We start from the raw sequence: 18494 nt of genomic DNA on the forward strand, positions 1-18494 counted from the left end.
CTCATCCCTACGAAGTCACCAGTTAATGGCCACCCAGTCTCTGAACACCTGTTGGGAGTGTGTCGCGCGCTGTGGGAAAGTCCTGATCCCTCCCCTACTCGCTACGGCAAGAACCATAACCCTCTGAGCCTCAGGTTTGTGCGAAGATTTCACCCAGTGGAAAGCTCTCCAAAGCACTGTGCAAACGGAAGTTTCTCGATTGTTGGGAAGCTCTGACTTGACGACTGCATCCTCAGAGCGCGCCAAATCCTGCCTCCCCCCCCCCCCCCAGCTTTTCCTGCTGAGGCGGGAGAAGGCGCTTCTCGGAAGGCTGCCCCAGGGAGGTGGGAGATGGGCGCACGAACCTTGGGGCACTCTCCCCCCATACCCATGCCTACTCGCTTCCTCGGCGAATCTCGCCACCCGGCCGAGGGAGACCCAGGCCTGGTCACCTGTTCCAAACCCGAGGCACAGCGCTCGGGCGAAGGCGGGTCCCGGCAGCCGCCCCTCCTCTCCCCTCCGCTCCTCCGCTCTCCCCCCCTATCTCGCCCTCCCCTCCCAGTAGCTCCGGCAGGGCACGCCCCTCCCCCAGATTCACCAATCAGCGTCCCGAGCGGCGCCCGTGGCGCAGGGGGCTCTGGTCAGCAGCCAATTAGCGGCCGGGCCCGAGGCGGCGCTTCGCCCGCCCCCTCCCGGAATGAAAGCCGCCCGCAGCTGGCTAGGCTGGCGCAGCTCGCGGGGCGCGGAAGCCGCGCGGGCCGGAGCGGAGCGCGCGCACTGCCCGCCCGCCCCCGGCGCGCCCGCCTCCGCTCCGCCTCCGTCCGAGGCGCGGGCGAGGAGGCCGGGGCGGGGTGGCGCAGGGGGCAGGGCCGCGGCGGCGAGGCCGGGGGAACGGGGAGGAGCGGGGCCCGATAAAAAGGCTGCGAGGCGGCCCCACCCCGCGGCAGGCCGGCGGGCAGGCTCCGCGCTTCCCTTCCGTCCGGCCCGCGCCGGCCGCGGGGAGGCGGCGCGCGCGGCCCGCAGCCCGCCCATGGAGGCTTTCCCCTGGGCGCCCCGCTCGCCCAGCCGCGGCCGCGCCCCCCCGCCCATGGCGCTCGTGCCCAGCGCCCGCTACGTGAGCGCCCAGGGCCCGGCGCACCCGCAGCCCTTCAGCTCGTGGAACGACTACCTGGGGCTCGCCACGCTCATCACCAAGGCGGTGGACGGCGAGCCGCGCTTCGGCTGCGCCCGCGGCGGGGACGGCGGCGGCGGCGGCGCCTCCCCGCCCTCCTCCTCCTCCTCGTCGTCCTGCTGCTCCCCCCACGCGGGGACCGGGCCCGGAGCGCTGGGGCCGGCGCTGGGGCCGCCCGACTACGACGACGACGACGACAGCGACGAGCCGGGGTCCCGGGGCCGCTACCTGGGCGGCGCGCTGGAGCTGCGCGCGCTGGAGCTGTGCGCGGGCCCCGCCGAGGCCGGGCTGCTGGAGGAGCGCTTCGCCGAGCTGAGCCCGTTTGCCGGTCGCGCCGCCGCTGTGCTGCTAGGCTGCGCGCCCGCCGCTGCCGCCACTGCCGCCGCGGAGGTGGCGCCGCGCGAGGAGCGGGCCCCGGCGTGGGCGGCCGAGCCCCGGCTGCACGCCGCCTCCGGGGCGGCCGCCGCCCGACTGCTCAAGCCCGAGCTGCAGGTGTGCGTGTTCTGCCGGAACAACAAGGAGGCGGTGGCGCTCTACACCACCCACATCCTGAAGGGACCCGACGGGCGAGTGCTGTGCCCGGTGCTGCGCCGCTACACGTGTCCCCTGTGCGGCGCCAGCGGCGACAACGCGCACACCATCAAGTACTGCCCGCTCTCCAAAGTGCCGCCGCCGCCCGCCGCCCGCCCGCCGCCGCGCAGCGCCAGGGACTGCCAGCCGGGGAAGAAGCTGCGCTGAGCGCCTGGGCTCCGGTCTGCCCCCCACCTGACGCCACCAGGGTCACCGCCTGCCCGCTCTCTCATTTTTGGTCTGCGCACCGTCTTTCCCTCGCTGTGGGAGGCCTGGAGACCAGCAGTTGGCTCAGCTTGGGAAGAAGTCTTGGTTTTTTCAAAGCAAGCCGGCCGTGCGGAGTACTTTCCTGTCGAAGAGCGGTTGAGACTAGACGCTAACATCTTGATTTGTTTATGTCTATAGTTTCCAGTTTGTGCACATCCAGACGGTGAAGGCTGGGTGTGTATTCCACTACCTGAAATATGGCAACTTAGTGGCGCTGTTTATTTACGGTATACGTCGATCTATTTTAGATGCGCATCAGTATGAAGTGTCTCCATCTAATCTCGGATGTTTAGTTTTATGGAGGCACTTTACTAGGTCTAGAATATTTTTTTAAAAGCCTCACAACTGGACTTGAAACTGACGATTTTATGGAATGTCGGCAAATTGACTCTTTTATTGTTTGAAACAATTTCTTAGTTGTCCTTAAATCAGTTATTCTAATTCCAGGTGAAGCAAGCCCTGGCAGCATCACTGTTTTGAGAAGTGAAGGTTTAGTAAACTTTCCAGTATTGATTTGTGTGGGTTACTCCCTCCTTGTGGCTTGTTTCGGTCTTGGCTGGAGGTGTAAAAAATGTACAATCTGTAGCAGGTAGAGTACAGCTCCTTATCGTTTTATGTACCAGATCTTTTTATTACCGAACTAGGAACTAGTCTTTCCACCTTGAAAAATTGTGCCAAGTTAAAATCTTATTGTGTATACACTTGGAAATTGGTGCTGTTTAAAAAACCTGACTTGTGTATTTATACAGTAACAGTATATGAATTCATTAATCTTGCCTATAACTTTGTTACTTGGCCTTTTGTCCATATGCACCCACCTCCCCATCTCCAATTGTTGAAAAACATTTGTAGGATCAAAAGGGAGCAGTATTTAGTCACCCTGCTCATCAGTTTCAAGGTTCCTTAATAGTGGAAAGCTCATTCCAGCTGTTGCCTCTCAAACTAAATGGAAGATGCAATCCTTTGAGCTGCAGAAGGTTAATGTAATAACCTGTGCTCAAGAAAGTTCCACTATGGGCTGTGTCTGGCTTGAGGCACAGGCAGTCTTCAAACCGGAATAAGCACTAAAGGAGTTAACTTGTGGAGTGGGGGTTGAAGACCAGGAACATGGCCACCCTCGTGCTCCTTTTTCCCTCAAAGACCCTAGTCTGTTTCTGGAATCCCACCACTTATCTGAAGATTAGACCCGATCTTTAGGCAAACATCCTTAATCCCTACTTTATGTCGCACCCTTATTTTTACATCCATGCTGGATGTCCCACAATGGCATGCAGCTACCATCAGGACAGATACAGAGCCAAAAACAGTGAATTAGGATGAACGCATATGAATGTACAAAATACATCACTATCTGAAAACACCAGCAAGAGATTTGATTATAAATATATAGATTCAAGTAGGAGAGTTGAGCTTCTCTACTAGACGTAGATTGTTTTTTTTTTTATCAAACCACTAATTTCCTCTAGAACAAATTGGCTTGAACACTCCTTTGAAGGTAGAATACAGGCTGGAGTAAATAACACTGGAAGGCTAGGAGCCTTTTTTGGTGGAGGGAAACGGCATCAGAACAAGGAGGAGAGGTGCTGGCAAACAGTGCATTAGCCAAGAGAAGATCCATTCCTGCTAGTCTAGCCCCAGACCACAGAACTTAAGATAGGACTAGTCTTAAACTCAAGTAGTTTCATAAAAAACATGTAATTATTCTCTTATTGTGCTAGAAAATATACCAGTTTACTTTTGGTTTTGGGGAGGTGTCAGCTCAGTAGGAATTCCTGTTGGCTTCTTACTGTTCTACCTTTCCAAAGATCACTACAGGCCCATGTCTTCTGCAACCCAGAACTAGGCAGGCAAGTGCTTTGTATTTTCAAAGATCCAAATTGTTCTAGACACTGTTTCTAGATCTCGGGCACGTGACTCGTTCAATAGGAGAATCCCTCAGTGATGAGTGTGCCTAATAAGGATTTGATATTGACACGATCACTGTTTTATCCAAACTGTGAACATGTGCAACGTGGAGTTTATTCAAGTCTTGAAGTGAAGAGTATCAAGAAAGGTATCCCAAAGACCCTGGACCACCAACCATCATGTTCATCCATTTAAAATGCACCTGTTTCAGCCCCTCCCCCCCCCCTCAAATTTTCCTGTTTCCCAGCTAACATTAAAATGCTGGGAGTTGAAGTGTGAAAAGGAAACATTACAGTTACATTTTCTAGAGAGCTTTTAGGGAAAATCTGACCATGCTCTAATGCACCTAAGAGCAGACTTAGAGACCTCTCGATCTAAAACTTTTGATCTTGTAGTCAGTCAGTTGTGCGTTTGAACTCCACACTGGTGGCAGAGTGGACTTAAAATTTAAAATTTTTTAAGGTTATTTGACACAGCACACACAAGCATGGGAGGAACAGAGAATCCCAAGCAGGCTCCATGCTGTCAATGCAGAGCCTGACTACTTGGGGAATAAACCCACAAACCACGGTATCATGACCTGAGGCGAGAACAAGAGTCGGATGCTTAACCTTAAAAAAAATTTTTCTTTTATTTAGGGTAAAAGAAATCCAATTTTCCAAAGTTTAAAAAATACATAAAATAATTGGTATGACAAAGTGATCTTGTTTTTATAAAAATATGGCTATATGTTTGGCTAAAAATCAAACAATGTATGGAATCTCAAAAGAGCTTTACCAGCTGTGCAGGCAGACTAGACTGCCCTACCTTGCTTGTCCTCTTCTGTAGAGACCTCTGCAGTAGCTTTTAATTTCTTTGTATTTTAGTTTTCCTATGCAGTGCTTTTTAGAAGCTGCAGAATTAACTTTTATTACAACTTTTGGCATAGATCGTAAGGAAGCCAAAATTATGTATGTATTTTAAAATTATACTACAAATATGCGTGCCTCAAGGGAAAGGGCAGGCAAGTTTTGGTGTCAGTCCTAACCTTCTAGTCTGTGCTTAGGCACGAGGAACATTCCTTCATTCCTTCCAGTGTCCAATATATATGTCCATTAGACTTGTAAAATTATAAAATGAATCCACAGTCCAAATGTCTTTGGGTAAAAACAAAACACAGTTAAAACATAAAAGCATCCCAATACGTAGACACCAACTTCTTCCTGGAAGCCAATACAGACAGCTAGATGGCTGTAGTCTTTTCTGGGCCACTGTCTCCACTCTTAGAATTCACCTGTATTAATAGCAATGGTGTTCTGGTTTAAAAATGCAGACTGGGTGGCTCAGTTAAGTGTCCAACTCTTGATCTTGGCTCAGGTCATCATCCCTCACAGTTCATGGGTTCAAGCCTCAGGTCAGGTTCTGTGCTGACCACACAGCCTGCTTGGGATTCTCTCTCCCCCTTTCTCTGCCCCCCTCCCCCTTATGTGCTCTCTCTCAAAATAAGTAAACCTTAAAAAAAGCAGATGCCACTGGAAACATGGAAGACATTCTACACATAGGGAGTAGATTGGATGTTCGGTTTTCCTTTGACACCTGTGAATACTGGGGTGGGGAGGCCTTCAGAGTAGAAACTTAAGAGCAGGACCACAGAGCAGCAGCTGACTCTTCTGACCCTAACCCCATGCTCTGGACTCACACCACCCAGGACAAAGAACCTGGGGGGCATCGTATATTTGGGAAAGGGTCCTAGTAGCTTGCAGACTAGCCTGGAAATGCAGGCTAATGGTCAGACATGCAACTACAACTCATCTAATCAGCTAATAAATCGTGCCTTGGGGCCAATCAGTGATGTCACAGGTACAGTCCTGCTCTAATGTCTGGACACTCAGCAGGTTACTGCCCCAAGTTCTTTTATTGGTTACAATGAAAAGGCCTTCTCCCCCCAAATATCTTCTAAGATTTCCACTTTTTGAAATACTAAATATATTAAGAAAATTAAATGTTGGGGTGCCTGGGTGGCTCAGTCTAGAGCCTGCTTGGGATTCTCTCCCTCTCTCTCTTTCAAAATAAACAAACATTTAGAAAATTCTTAAAAAAAAAAAAAAAAAAAAAGATTAAATGTTGACAACAGTGGCTTCCATTGCTGGTAACATCAAACCAAAAACGCTGCATCTGATTACGTAAAGAAGCATCAATACTCCCTCTTCTGGCCTTATAGCTGTACCAGCAGGAATTCTCCCCACCACTCAACACTGGAAATAATTTACATGTCTGTAGCCACTATCAATTTGCAACTAACATTCTCTGAAACTATGATGTTTCTAATTTGAGGAGAATACCCGAAACAGTAAACCACTCGCCCACCCCCCCCCCCCCCATATATATAAACTCACAGCGAGGATGGCATTGCAAGGAAACTAAGGGGACCCTTCACTGGAAGGAAACATCGTAGCCACATCTGCTCTGTTATATTTGGGTTATTTTCTTTGATCCTACATACTGAGACATTTAATGGCCCAAAAAACTCAAAACCACACTCAACTGGATATGTAAACTCACCATAATAAATAAAACACTTTGACTGTAACTACAAATCAACACTAAAACAAATTCTGTAAGTATTTTATTTATCATTGAAGAAAAAACACAGCAGCAAGTTCTGTGTTGGCTTCAATAAGACCAAATAGTTAATCTTTAACATAGCTACAACACTCCAAAATTGAAGTCAACACAGTCATTACTACAAATTACTTGTTCAAAGAATCTATCCTGAAGAGAAAGGAAATTAGGAAAAAGAATTTAAACAATTCCTCCAAACCACACATTTATAAATATTGTCATATTTAAAATGCTTGAAAGGCATGAATTCTCCATTAATGGAAAAGCAGTTTGCTATTGGCAACAGAAAAAACTCAGCAACAGTTTACCAAATGCTTTAAAATTTAAAAGCTGTAACTGTTTCGGATTCACGCTTGAGCAGTAGTCTTGTCATTACAATCATGACTGCAAATTGCTTTATACTCACCTCTCAAGTAAAACCTACAGAAAATCCCACTGTATCCAATGTTTGTAATGTTTACTGCACTTACAGTGAACCTAAAAACTTTCTAAATGTAGTTAATATAGTAAATACCTCCAAGTATCTAGAGGTATGTCTCAACCACTAATGGTGTGGAAATTGTTTCAGCCCCTGCTTTGAAGAGTCTTCAAATACATTTTCTATAATAGAACCTTACCTCATTCCAAATGAATATGGTATTTCAAAAAAAAAAAAAAAAAAAAATCAGTTCTATACCAAGATACAGGTGTTACTCCATACCTGAAGGGTTCACATTTTAATTTATTTTTTAGTTTTTCTCTTTTGTAAACAAATGATTGATGAAATAATGCAACACCTCAAATTCCAGAAAATGGCCTCGTCGTCCAACCTCCTGTGGGTACGGTGCATGATCAATCTATTATAGAGGATTAATACAAGTTCATGCTTTTTGTGTTATGGTGAAACAACATTAAAGAATCCAATTTAGACTGGTTGACACACACGTATAATAATCCTTGAATGGGATCAAACCTATGTGAGACATGAGTTTGAATCCATTATCTTGAGATTTAACGTCGTACCGTGGTCCATCCATCTTCATCAGTCTCGTTTTTGGTACGACGAAGAGACTCCCGATCTTTCTCAGCTCTCCAAGAGGACTTCTCTTTTTCACCTTCTCTCTCCCTTTCTCGGTCTCTTTCTCGGTCTCTTGAAAGAGCTGGGGGAGGAACACGACGAGGGGCTTCCCGCTCTTCTGCCCGCTCATCTTTCCTGTCATCAGCACGTCTCCAAGAACTTACTAAAAGTTTAACAGAAAAAGAGAGTAAGTTAGTGCTGTACTGTATTGGCTCAGACTAAACAGAACTTTAGCAAAAAGAATGTTTCCAATTACTCAGAAATCCTGTACTAAAGGTAACAATGCAGAACCCCCATAAAAAAATAATAAAATAAATTTAGTAATTTAAGACAAGGTGACAAAAATCTGAATGAAAATTTAAAATTAAAAAAAATTCTTGGCTCTTAATGAAATCAAACAGCAAAGTAGCCATTAAGCATAGTTGTTTGTTTGTTTGCATTTATTTATTTTTTTTTTTAATTTTTTTTTTTTTTAAACGTTTATTTATTTTTGAGACAGAGAGAGACAGAGCATGAACGGGGGAGGGCCAGAGAGAGAGGGAGACACAGAATCGGAAGCAGGCTCCAGGCTCTGAGCCATCAGCCCAGAGCCCGACGCGGGGCTTGAACTCACGGACCGCGAGATCGTGACCCGAGCTGAAGTCGGACGCTTAACCGACTGAGCCACCCAGGCGCCCCCATTTATTTTTGAGAGACAGAGAGAGACAGAGCATGAGTCAGGGGAGGAGCAGAGAGAGAGGGAGACACAGAATCCGAAGCAGACTCCAGGCTCTGAGCAGTCAGCACAGAGCCCGACGCGGGGCTCGAACTCACTGACTGTGAGATCATGACCCGAGCTGAAGTCGGACGCTTAACCGACTGAGCCACCCAGGCGCCCCCAGCACGGGTTTTTTGTTTTTTTTTTTAAAAGCTAAAGTTTCAATGGTCACAATTTCAGAGAAACAATGTTTTACACTTTGTGCTTATCTACCAAGATCTTACTTTTAAAGAACAAATACACTATTTCCTGGTTACATAAAATAAGCTTTCAAAGCAATATATATCACTACTATCCAACATAATTAGCCTACTGATATACTTTGAATTTAGAAATGAGCTAACTTCACAGTGTGACGAAGATTACGAAAACTATAGATTTTAAACTGATTATTCATGATCTTATTTTTGATGTTTACATGAGTATGTGAGATAATTAAATAAAACTCAAAACTTCCCCAGAAATTATGGATTTCTGACAGTCCAGCAACATGCAGGCCATCCATACCCTCTTCACGCTCTGATCTGAGAGGAGGTCCTCTTCGGTCTCTGTCATCTCGCCTTTCTCTTAGGTCACGGCGATCATCTCTCTCCCGACGACGGTCATCCCGATCCCTATCATCTCGGCGAGCTGAATCTCTCCAGCTCGAAGATTCCTCCGCTGGTCCTCTTCTCCAGCCACCTTCATCCCTGTAGCCGTTCAAAATGTTAAATCCTGTTGTTAAACTACATGATAACGTATGTGAACAGATCATTTCCAAGTCGATGCTGAGAGAGTTTACAAACCTAACAGGGATGAAGTTTAGATTTATAACTTGATCTTGACATGATGCCTCAGGTGTAGAGGTCAAATGAGATTATCTGGATCTGTGCTTTCCAACCTAACAGCCACAACCTGTATGTAGCTACTTAAACATAAATTAACTGAAACAAAGTCAAGACATTCTGTCAATAGCACTACCACTTTCCAAATGTTCAATAGCCAAATAGTATTCAAATAGCTACCATACTGGATTATTACAGATCCAAGACAATTTCATCCTTGCAGAAAACTGTATTATAAACAGTGCTGGTTTAGATTCATCAGCACAAAGCCAATTTGGCCAGAAGAAGCAAGCTAGAACCATTACCGCTAATAAAAGTAAAAGGGGCTTTTACTAGTTTAAGGACTATATAACTGAAGAATTTTAACCACAGAGGATAGGCAACAGATGGGTAAAGATACCTGGTCTGGCTTCCTTACTAAATCATTACAAAACCTGCAGAAAGCTACACGGTGTCAGCCTCACTTTCTCAACTTTGTTAAAAGGGGACGTCGGTTGAGGGATGCAGCACACCGTTTCTCAACGTGATCTGGGAAAACACCCAAGAGTATTTAGGAGAATCCCAGCTGTAATTCCACAAAGAGTCCCAATCAGAGCATCAAACCTCGGCCGTCTGAAGCGGTCTTCTCGATCCCCCTCTCGCTCTCTGTCCCTTTCTCGCTCTCTTTCTTTCTCTGGGTCCTTGTCATTTTCATCACGATCTTGGTTATCTCGCTCTCTTTCTTTTTCTCTATCCCATTCACGTTCTTCTGATGGTCTCGATTCTCGAGGTGGACCCCAACTCTCTTCTCTGGCCTTTTCTTTCTCTCTCCATCCACCTGTTGGTTTTTTTTTTTAAGAAATAAAATTTTTTTTAATACTCCAGAAACCTAAGTTGGTAACTATGACTATACATCTTTATGTTGACATTAATATCACCATTATGTATGTTAATTTAAGACACTCCAGGGGTGCCTGGGTGGCTCAGTCAGTTGAGCACCTGACTTCGGCTCAGGTCATGATCTCATGGTTTGTGGGTTTGAGCCCCACATCGGGCTTTGTGCTGACAGTGAGGAGCTTACTTTTCAGATCCTGTCTCCCTCTCTCTGACCCTCCCAATTTGCTCTCACTCTCTCAAAAATAAACAATAAAAAAAAATACAATACAATCTTATTTTTAAAAAGAACTAGGGCCGCCTGAGTGGCTCAGTTGGTTAAGCGTCTGACTTGGGCTCAGGTCATGATCTCGCAGTTCGTGGGTTCAAGTCCTGTGCAGGGCTCTGTGCTGACAGCTCCGAGACTGGAGCCTGCTTCAGATTCTGGGTCTCCTTTTCTCTCTGCCCCTCCCCCACTTGTGCTCTGTCTCGATCAAAAATAAATAAATGAAAAAAAAATAAAAATAAAATTTTTTAAAGAACTAAAGCTACTTACATCATTTTACAGAATCACCAGCTTGTATTTACAACTACCTATTACTGTTTTTCTAACACACAGGGAGGAACATGTAAGATAAGGGAAATTTATATAGCCTGGGTTGTTTCATATGCTGAGATTATGGCTATAAAAATCTGTTCTGATGGTAAATAGACAACTCATTTTAAGCAAAAAAACTTAAAAAGTGGAGGATTAGGAAATAGATCTCTGAGAGATGGAGCCTCAACTGTAATTTCATTCACATGTTGCAACATTTTCAAAACCTTTGTAACTAAAAACTTTCTTTTCATATTCTTGCCCTCCACCATTTACCACCCATGCAATCACGGAACAAAGAAAGATCAATCCTTTGACCCCACCCTATCCATCACCTCACACTTAACGCTGGGATGCCCAAACCTAGGAATGTAATATATTTGCACAAAGAGGCCAAAGGGAGCAGATTTACATGAAAATCTATTACCCTTGCAGGACTATTATTGCTACTAACATTTCTATTACAACGTGCCACAGCACTATTCTAAACCTTCTGTGTATATTAACTCATTTAATCCTTTCCATAGCTTCGAGCTCAGTAAATCCCATACCTGCCACTTTACATACTTGCTAAAATTTGTAAGTTGCTAAAATTAATACTCAAGCACTTTTATAGTCCCTCGCAGACACGTGCAGAATGGTACCTGAGTCGCCGGAAGAGCCCATTCACAGTGGAGGGTGAACAAGGCAACGGCCCTTCTTGCTGCAGCACTCATACTTTAATTTTTTTTTTACATTTTATTTATTTTCGATAGAGACAGAGCGCAAGTGGGGGAGGAGCAGAGAGAGAGAGGGAGACACAGAATCTGAAGCAGGATCCAGGGCTCCAGGCTCCAGCTGTCAGCACAGAACCCAACGTGGGGCTTGAACTCACAAACCGCGAGATCATGACCTGAGCCAAAGTCAGACGCTTAACTGACTGAGCCACCCAGGCGCCCCAGCTCTCATACTTTAAAACAAGTATCCTTTTGCTGGTCTTAAATTTAGCGACACATCTTTGCGTTTTTGTGTTTTATTGGTGATTTCACTGTTTAAAATGGCCCTCAAGCACTGTGCTGCAGTGCTGTCTCGTGTCCCAAGCACAAGAAGGTGATGGATGCGCCTTACAGAAAAAATACCATTTTAGATAAGCTTCATTGAGGAGAGACAGTGCTGCTGGCCACGAGTTCAATGTTAATGAGTCAATTAACATGTTAAAACAGAAATGCACAAAAGAAGGGTTCTGCGTTCATTGGTTGACTTGGTTGACAGAAATGTTGTGAGCAGAGGGCTTAAACGGAACCTAATCTGGTATTTTCCTTCAGAGCAATGATTCAGTATTCACAGCGACTATAAAACATCTATCGTGAATTAATGAGAACCTACCACACCGTTATCCCTGTCTTACACAAGGCACAGAAATGTCACACAGTCAGACAGTGGAAGGAATGGAGACCAGAAGAGACAGAAACACCAAGGGCAAAGGAAAGGAAGTTGCTCACTGAAATGTGCATTTAGGACGGCTGCCTCCGGTTACTGCTCCGAGTCGGGAGTGGGAGAGCCTGCGGGGACCAGGAGCAGCAAGAGTTCAAGGAAAGCATGATAGCAGCCCAGACCTAAGCACTTGTAGGGGAACAGAGAAGTGGGTGGATTTAAGGAACACAAGGAAACAGAACTGAACTAAATGAAAAGACTTATCATAAAGGATGAAAGAGGGCAAAGGACAGCTCCCAGATCTCTAGGTTATAAAATGGGACGGATGGCGGTGGACCTGACGAGAAGCCTGTGGGTGTGAATTCAGTTTCAACAGGCTAAAGGCGACACGTCAGAGACATTTCTAGGTAGAACTGTACAGTGTGCAGCACGAGGGTGGTAACATGGGTCTGAAGGTAAGGAAAGAAGTCACCTGGAGAAGATGGTAACAGAAGTCACAGATTACGTACAACTGCTCAAGAACAAAAAGTATGAAAACATGAGCAGGCCCAAGACTGAGAAAGTAAGGAACCGCTCTTCCCGTAAGCCTAACCCCATGGTAGGCAAGACTGCAAATACTCAGTGTACTTTTTCATTACTTACACAAGAAGGCTGGTGTAGGACAGAACCTGAGAAACACCAATACTTAAGGGACAGGCATGGGACAAGAGCCCTCAAAGAAGCAGTCAGCAGGCAGAAGGGGAAAAAAAGCACGAATCACTTAAGCAGAAAAACGGGTAAGGTTATTTAACTTGTTCTGGTGTGTGGGATATCAAAGCCAAGCTCCTGAGATAAAAGTCACTGCACAAACATCTAAGGGAAAATAAAAGACCAATTTATCCAGAAACTTAATAATACAGCCTAATCATTGTTATTTATACATTAAAATTTCATTTTTTAGCTAAAAAATGACTTTTTATTTAGATATTGAAATACAGTCCTTTGAAATGTCCCTGTTTGAAACACTACAGAATAGTGAGTAGCATATGCAAGATTACACTTTCCATTTGTAAAACACATCAAGCAGAGTCTATAAAGCATCTAAGCTGGTTTTCTGAATACCAGAATTTTACCTGGCTTGACAAATGGTCTCCAGGGACCAGGCCTTGAGTCCTCGCCCCTTCTGGGAATCCGATCATCATCTGTGTTTCTCCAAGGCCCCCGGTCATCATCTGCACCACGTCTGGAAATTCTGTCATCATCAGCATTCCTCCAAGGTCCTCGATCATCATCCAACCCACGCCTCGGGCCCCGGTCATCATCCATGCCGCGCCTGGGACCCCGATCGTCATCAGCATTACGCCAGGAAGACCGCTCGTCATCTGCACCTCCTCGCCGTGGCCCCCGGTCCTCATCCATCCCACGTCTTGGTCCTCTGTCCTCATCAGCTGTTCGCCAGCTTCCTCTGTCCTCATCCAGTCCCCGTCTAGGTGGTCTGTCATCATCCGCATGACGCCAGCTTCCCCTGTCTTCATCGCCAATTCGCCTGGGAGGCCTGTCATCATCTGCACTACGCCAGGAAGGCCGGTCATCATCTGCCCCCCGGCGAGAGAACCGGTCTTCATCAAGGCCACGTCTGGGACCTCTGTCCTCATCCATGCCACGCCGGGGAATGCGATCATCATCTGCTCGGAGAGAAGACTCTCTCTCTTCCTCATCCCCCAGTCGCCTTGGCCGATCATCCTCTCTTCTATGAGGCCTCTCCTCATCCCGCCCCTCTCCACGTCTCCACTCCCTACAGAGCAACAAGCCAAACATCTTTAAGAGTCCATTTTCTTAAGAGCAAATGATCCTTTTGGGAATTATTTCATTCACTTCTAAAAACCACTTCAGCCTAAATTCATTATTCCTAGTCCTGAAAGAATATGTGCTCCTAATAAAAAATAACACAAAATATAAAATCTTACATCAACAAATAAACAAACAGGTAGACAATTAAAGGTAATCTACCTGCACTTTACCAGAAGCATCCTGGCATCCATTACTATGAGCTTTCAAAACTTAATTTCTGTATAGCACTTATGACCAGCCATCTTATCATGAGCAGTCATTTTTGAAGGATGGTTCAATCCACTTAAATTTAAAGGAAGGGGCACCTGGGTGGCTCAGTGGGTAATCATGACCGGATTTCAGCTCAGGTCACTATCTCATGGTTGTGAGATTAATCCCTGCGCCGGGCTCTGCGCCATGCATGGGGACTACTTAAGATTCTCTCCCTCTCCCTCTCTCCCTGCCTCGCTCTCTCAAAATAATAATCATAATAATCATAAGCAAAAAAATAAAAGGAAAATACGTTCTAGAACTATTCATTCTTACTGTAATCTCAGTATGATTCCATTAGGGAACAAAAACCCTGAAGCATTTATTTCTCAAAATATCTAGAAGTCCGTAATTATAGCACTGAAGTAAACTACAAAAACATGTTGGTAGCAGACATGCATACAGTTCTTCATATTGTATGAAGTTCTCCTTTCCCCACCTCTATAAAATAACCGCAACTGAAAAACTGCTAATGAGGCATTAACAGGACCTCTGTCTAATTGGTACTATTTTCCTTGACTCTACTTACTTCTCTGGTGGGCCTCTTCTCCACTCGGAATCTACTTCAGGTCCTTTTCTCCATGTGCCTTCTGAATCTCTATCTCCCCAACGAGAGTCCTACATTCACCAAAGTTAATGTGAGGCACTACGTCGGCAACACTTATTACAACTACCAGCATTACCAAATGTTTTTGCACTTATATTAACCTTAAGTGCTTAAATATAAACAAGTTTTAAAATGGCTTCTTTTAACCCAAAGTCAGAGTGGTAGTACAGTGAAACTGGTGTGACTGGCTTTATAAATCAACAAAATACCACCCTGAAAGCAATCTGGCACCCAACCCCTGGAATTATTCAAATGTCTGCAGATATCCTTTGATCCTCAAAATTCCCTCCTGAGATTCTGTGAAAAAAGCTCGGTGCCCCAAACTTACATTGCACAGGACCTCCTAAAATGGAACAAATGAAATGTCAAATGAGGGATGTTTCTATTAACAGTATTTCCCTCTTCCAAGTACTATGTTGTCATTAAAAATTACGGAAAAGAGTATAGGGAGATAAATACGCTTACAGTGGAAATGTAAATGTGGTACAACCTCTGTAGAGAGCAAAGCACACAATTTTAATCCCATACAGCTCTGACACAGTTTGATGGCTCCTACAAACATAACCTAAGGCCACAGTCAGCAATTGAGAATACTCTGGAAAATACAGAACAAGATCTGCGGCAAGGGTGGGAGGAGTAAGGTAAAAATCTAACAAAGCTAACAATTCCAAGTAGGCGGTGTATAAGAGGATCTTTATTTAAATTTTAAAAAGTGTTTTGGTAATAAAACCTCCAATAACAATTAACATAAGAAACTGAAAGGAATAAGAGGCAGAGATGGTAAGTCACCTGCCATCGCAATGGCCTCTGGACTCTTAAGGTGGAGGTTATTCTAAGAGACTTTCCCAGGTGGACACCGTGGGAGAAAAGAGGAGCTCAACTGTCCATAACACTTAAGGTCACTACAATGCAGGGAATGTCAACGCCCAGAAAACCAAGTTTCTCCCACCCTTCATACTCACCCTAGAAAGTAAACTCAGCAAAGATTTCAAGTTATTAGAGGTTTTCATACAACTAGAACCTCAAAGAAGATTTTCAGGGATGGCTATGACAGCCATTAAACAAACAAAAAGAATTCCAAAAGGCAACATGATTACCAAAAATTTTTAACTCAGTTCATATATCAAACAGAACAGGCCCCGCTAATAAACATATAAATTGAACGGGAATCTCAGAGAACCAGTTTCAAAAGGACAAAGAGATTTTTTTTTAAAAAAGGGAAACATTAAAAGAAAACAATAGGGCTCTGAAAGGCAAATAAAGACAAGAGAAAAAACTTTCCCTAGATTAAGGAAACATAATCTTCTCTAAGGTAAATAAATTGCATCCTCTGACTACAAAAGGCACAAGTGCCAGAATGGGTGAATAATAAAGGCTATGTACTTAGGTGACTGGACAAAGCCTCAGGAAAACCTTCATGCTCCTTTTACTCCAAGGACAGAATATTCTGAAATTCCCAAAGAATAATACAGAGTATCTACAGAAGTAGCAAGACCAAGACTATGCTCGCGATCTCCTCTCTTCACTGTGTACTGGGATACTGAGCAGTCATGAAACTTCCGAGGGAGGATTCGAACTGACCAAACCACCACACCATTTTTCAACTTTGAGGGGAGGAAACAAAAAAAAGAAACCTCTTTGGAGATATATACAAAGACAGCCTGCGGGAAAAAAAAATTGGATATACAAAACAAGACCAAAAAAAATGTTATCTGCAAAAGAGAAAAAGTGGTAAGTATAAACATTATTTGAAACTAAATCAGGTTTACCAATCTTGCTGGAAAACTGTTAAGAAAGTCCTAAATAGATTAACATGTTTTAGTGAGCTGGATGTAAAAATATTCAACTTACTGCAATAGAACAAATAAAAGTAAAGGTATGCCCAGAATTTTTTTGTTCTGAGAAGACAGAGTTCCCAAAATTTACAGATGGTGAAGTTCAGATAAATTTAAAAAAATGGTGATAATCACTAAGAGACTAGAGACAGCAAAAATGTACTGAGAAAAGTTCTTAAATTTGGCTTGAAGGAAGCAGTGGCAGGAACATGGAAACAAATAAAAAAATATAATAATTACTATGTTAAATGTAAATAAATTAAAGACTAACTGAAAGGGAGGGTAGGGAGGGGGAGGCACAAAACAGAAACAAAAGACTGAAAATGGACAGATTTGCGAAAACTAAAAAAAAAAAGCAACTCAGGAATCCATCATCACAGCCAAGTAAGTCACCTCCCTTTCTTCAGAAGATGAAGCTCCCATAAGTTAACAGAATGTAGCAAATTAAAGTAAGTAACCACATTTCTGATTCCATATACACATACAACTTTGTGCCCAATAGAAAAAGAATAGGCGTAACACATCATGTTTTAGAACACAAAATTAGGAATCGTATAGGCCACATTCACTAGTAACAAGGAAGTAAAAATAAAAACTAGCAACAGGAGTAACAAAACCAAAAATCAATCCATATACATTTTAAATGGAAATCAAAGAACAGCAGGTCATCCATCCAAGAAAACTGACACAAGGTATGGCACTGAGGAAGGAATGGAGACAGGCAGCAGGCAAGAAATCCTCCAGCTCCTCAAGTCTGAACGTAGAAACAAAGCTGTATCTTGTTTAAGAGGGAGCACTGGCACATCCAAGAGGAAACAAAGAGAATGCAGACAGATGTCAAAGAACCATAAGGCATAAAACGAGCTCAGAAATGGTTAGAGTATAGATGACTAAGAAGAAAATGGTGACAGACAAAGCTACTGGAAAAAGCAGGAAACAAGAAAGGCCTTGACTGCTAAAGCAGGTTTTACCTTTGGTTCTAAGTAATGAGTACCAATCAAAGCAAAGTTTGAAACCCAAGAGCAGGTAAAATGATCAAATATACATCATGAAAAAAATGGCCACGATGTAGAGGAAGGTCTGAAGCTAGGGAGAGACTATAATCAGAGGGAACAGTAAGGAGACCAGTAAAATAATACAGACAAAGGAAGATTCTAAATTAAGCCAGGAACGTAGAACAGAAAGGAGAGAGGGGGTAGATTCAAAACTCTTAAGATTACATGGGTAACAGTGCCACCAATCAGGAGCAGGGATTAGAGACACAAACTAGAGGGGGAATAAAAGTCAGTTTTGGACGTGAGCGCATATTAAAAATATTTAGGGCAGCATTTGAATCACTTGGAAATATTGTTAAAATGCAGATGCTGGGGCGCTTGGGTCGCTCAGTCAGTTGAGCATCTAACTCTTGGTTCCGGCTCAGGTCATGACCTCACAGTTCATGGGTTCAAACCACACATCAGGCTCTGTGCTGCCAGCACAGAGTCCACTTGGGATTTTCTCTCTTTCTCTCTGCTCCTTCCCTGATCGCTTGCTCTCTCAAAATAAATAAACATTAAAAAAATAAATAAAACATGAAGCTCAGACACTGATATGTGCACTGAGGCATGTGGACCATGCAAGAGAACCGGGTGATAAGCATGGCACATAAAAACAGAGTAACTTCTACACTCACCTTTCTAGAAAGTGGATCATCACCAAGTCTTCTCTCTTCCTCTCTACGTCGTTCCCTTTCTTCAATTTCCAGCTCTCTTTGGCGTTTTTTCCTTTCCACTTCTTCTAATTTCTTGACCCGCTCCTGATATTCTCGTAGCTCTTCCTCACGTTTTGCCCGTTCAGCACGCTCTCTCTCTTCACGCTCTAGATAACGGGTTAGGTTATTAAGTGTGCCAAGTCTTTGCCCTAGAACTAGGTCTACTTTGCTGGTATTCAGCAGGCAGCGTAAGGTAGAAGGAAAATTCTTTTTAAAAAATTGTGGGTATTTT

At 44.4% G+C, this 18494-nt stretch overlaps 2 protein-coding genes across 2 annotated transcripts in view; one reads left to right on the top strand and one right to left on the bottom strand.

Annotated features, from left to right (window-relative positions):
• The first annotated feature begins 676 nt into the window (after positions 1-676).
• On the top strand, positions 677-2770 carry NANOS1 (nanos C2HC-type zinc finger 1). The gene has a single exon (XM_058697927.1). The coding sequence runs from the start codon at positions 677-679 to the stop codon at positions 1886-1888; it is 1212 nt and encodes a 403-aa protein (XP_058553910.1). The 3' UTR covers positions 1889-2770.
• Positions 2771-6484: 3714 nt separating this feature from the next.
• The window catches only part of EIF3A (eukaryotic translation initiation factor 3 subunit A), a 35685-nt gene continuing 23675 nt past the window's right edge, over positions 6485-18494 (bottom strand). The window contains exons 17-22 of the mRNA XM_058697916.1: positions 18185-18369; positions 14600-14688; positions 13104-13765; positions 9735-9948; positions 8815-8996; positions 6485-7713 (exon numbers count right to left, since the gene is read on the bottom strand). Coding sequence (XP_058553899.1) covers positions 7484-7713; positions 8815-8996; positions 9735-9948; positions 13104-13765; positions 14600-14688; positions 18185-18369 — 1562 coding nt within the window. The 3' untranslated portion in view covers positions 6485-7483. The remainder of the gene's footprint in view (positions 7714-8814; positions 8997-9734; positions 9949-13103; positions 13766-14599; positions 14689-18184; positions 18370-18494) is intronic.

Source organism: Neofelis nebulosa, chromosome 13 (genome assembly GCF_028018385.1).
Source record: "Neofelis nebulosa isolate mNeoNeb1 chromosome 13, mNeoNeb1.pri, whole genome shotgun sequence".
NCBI lineage: Eukaryota > Metazoa > Chordata > Mammalia > Carnivora > Felidae > Neofelis > Neofelis nebulosa.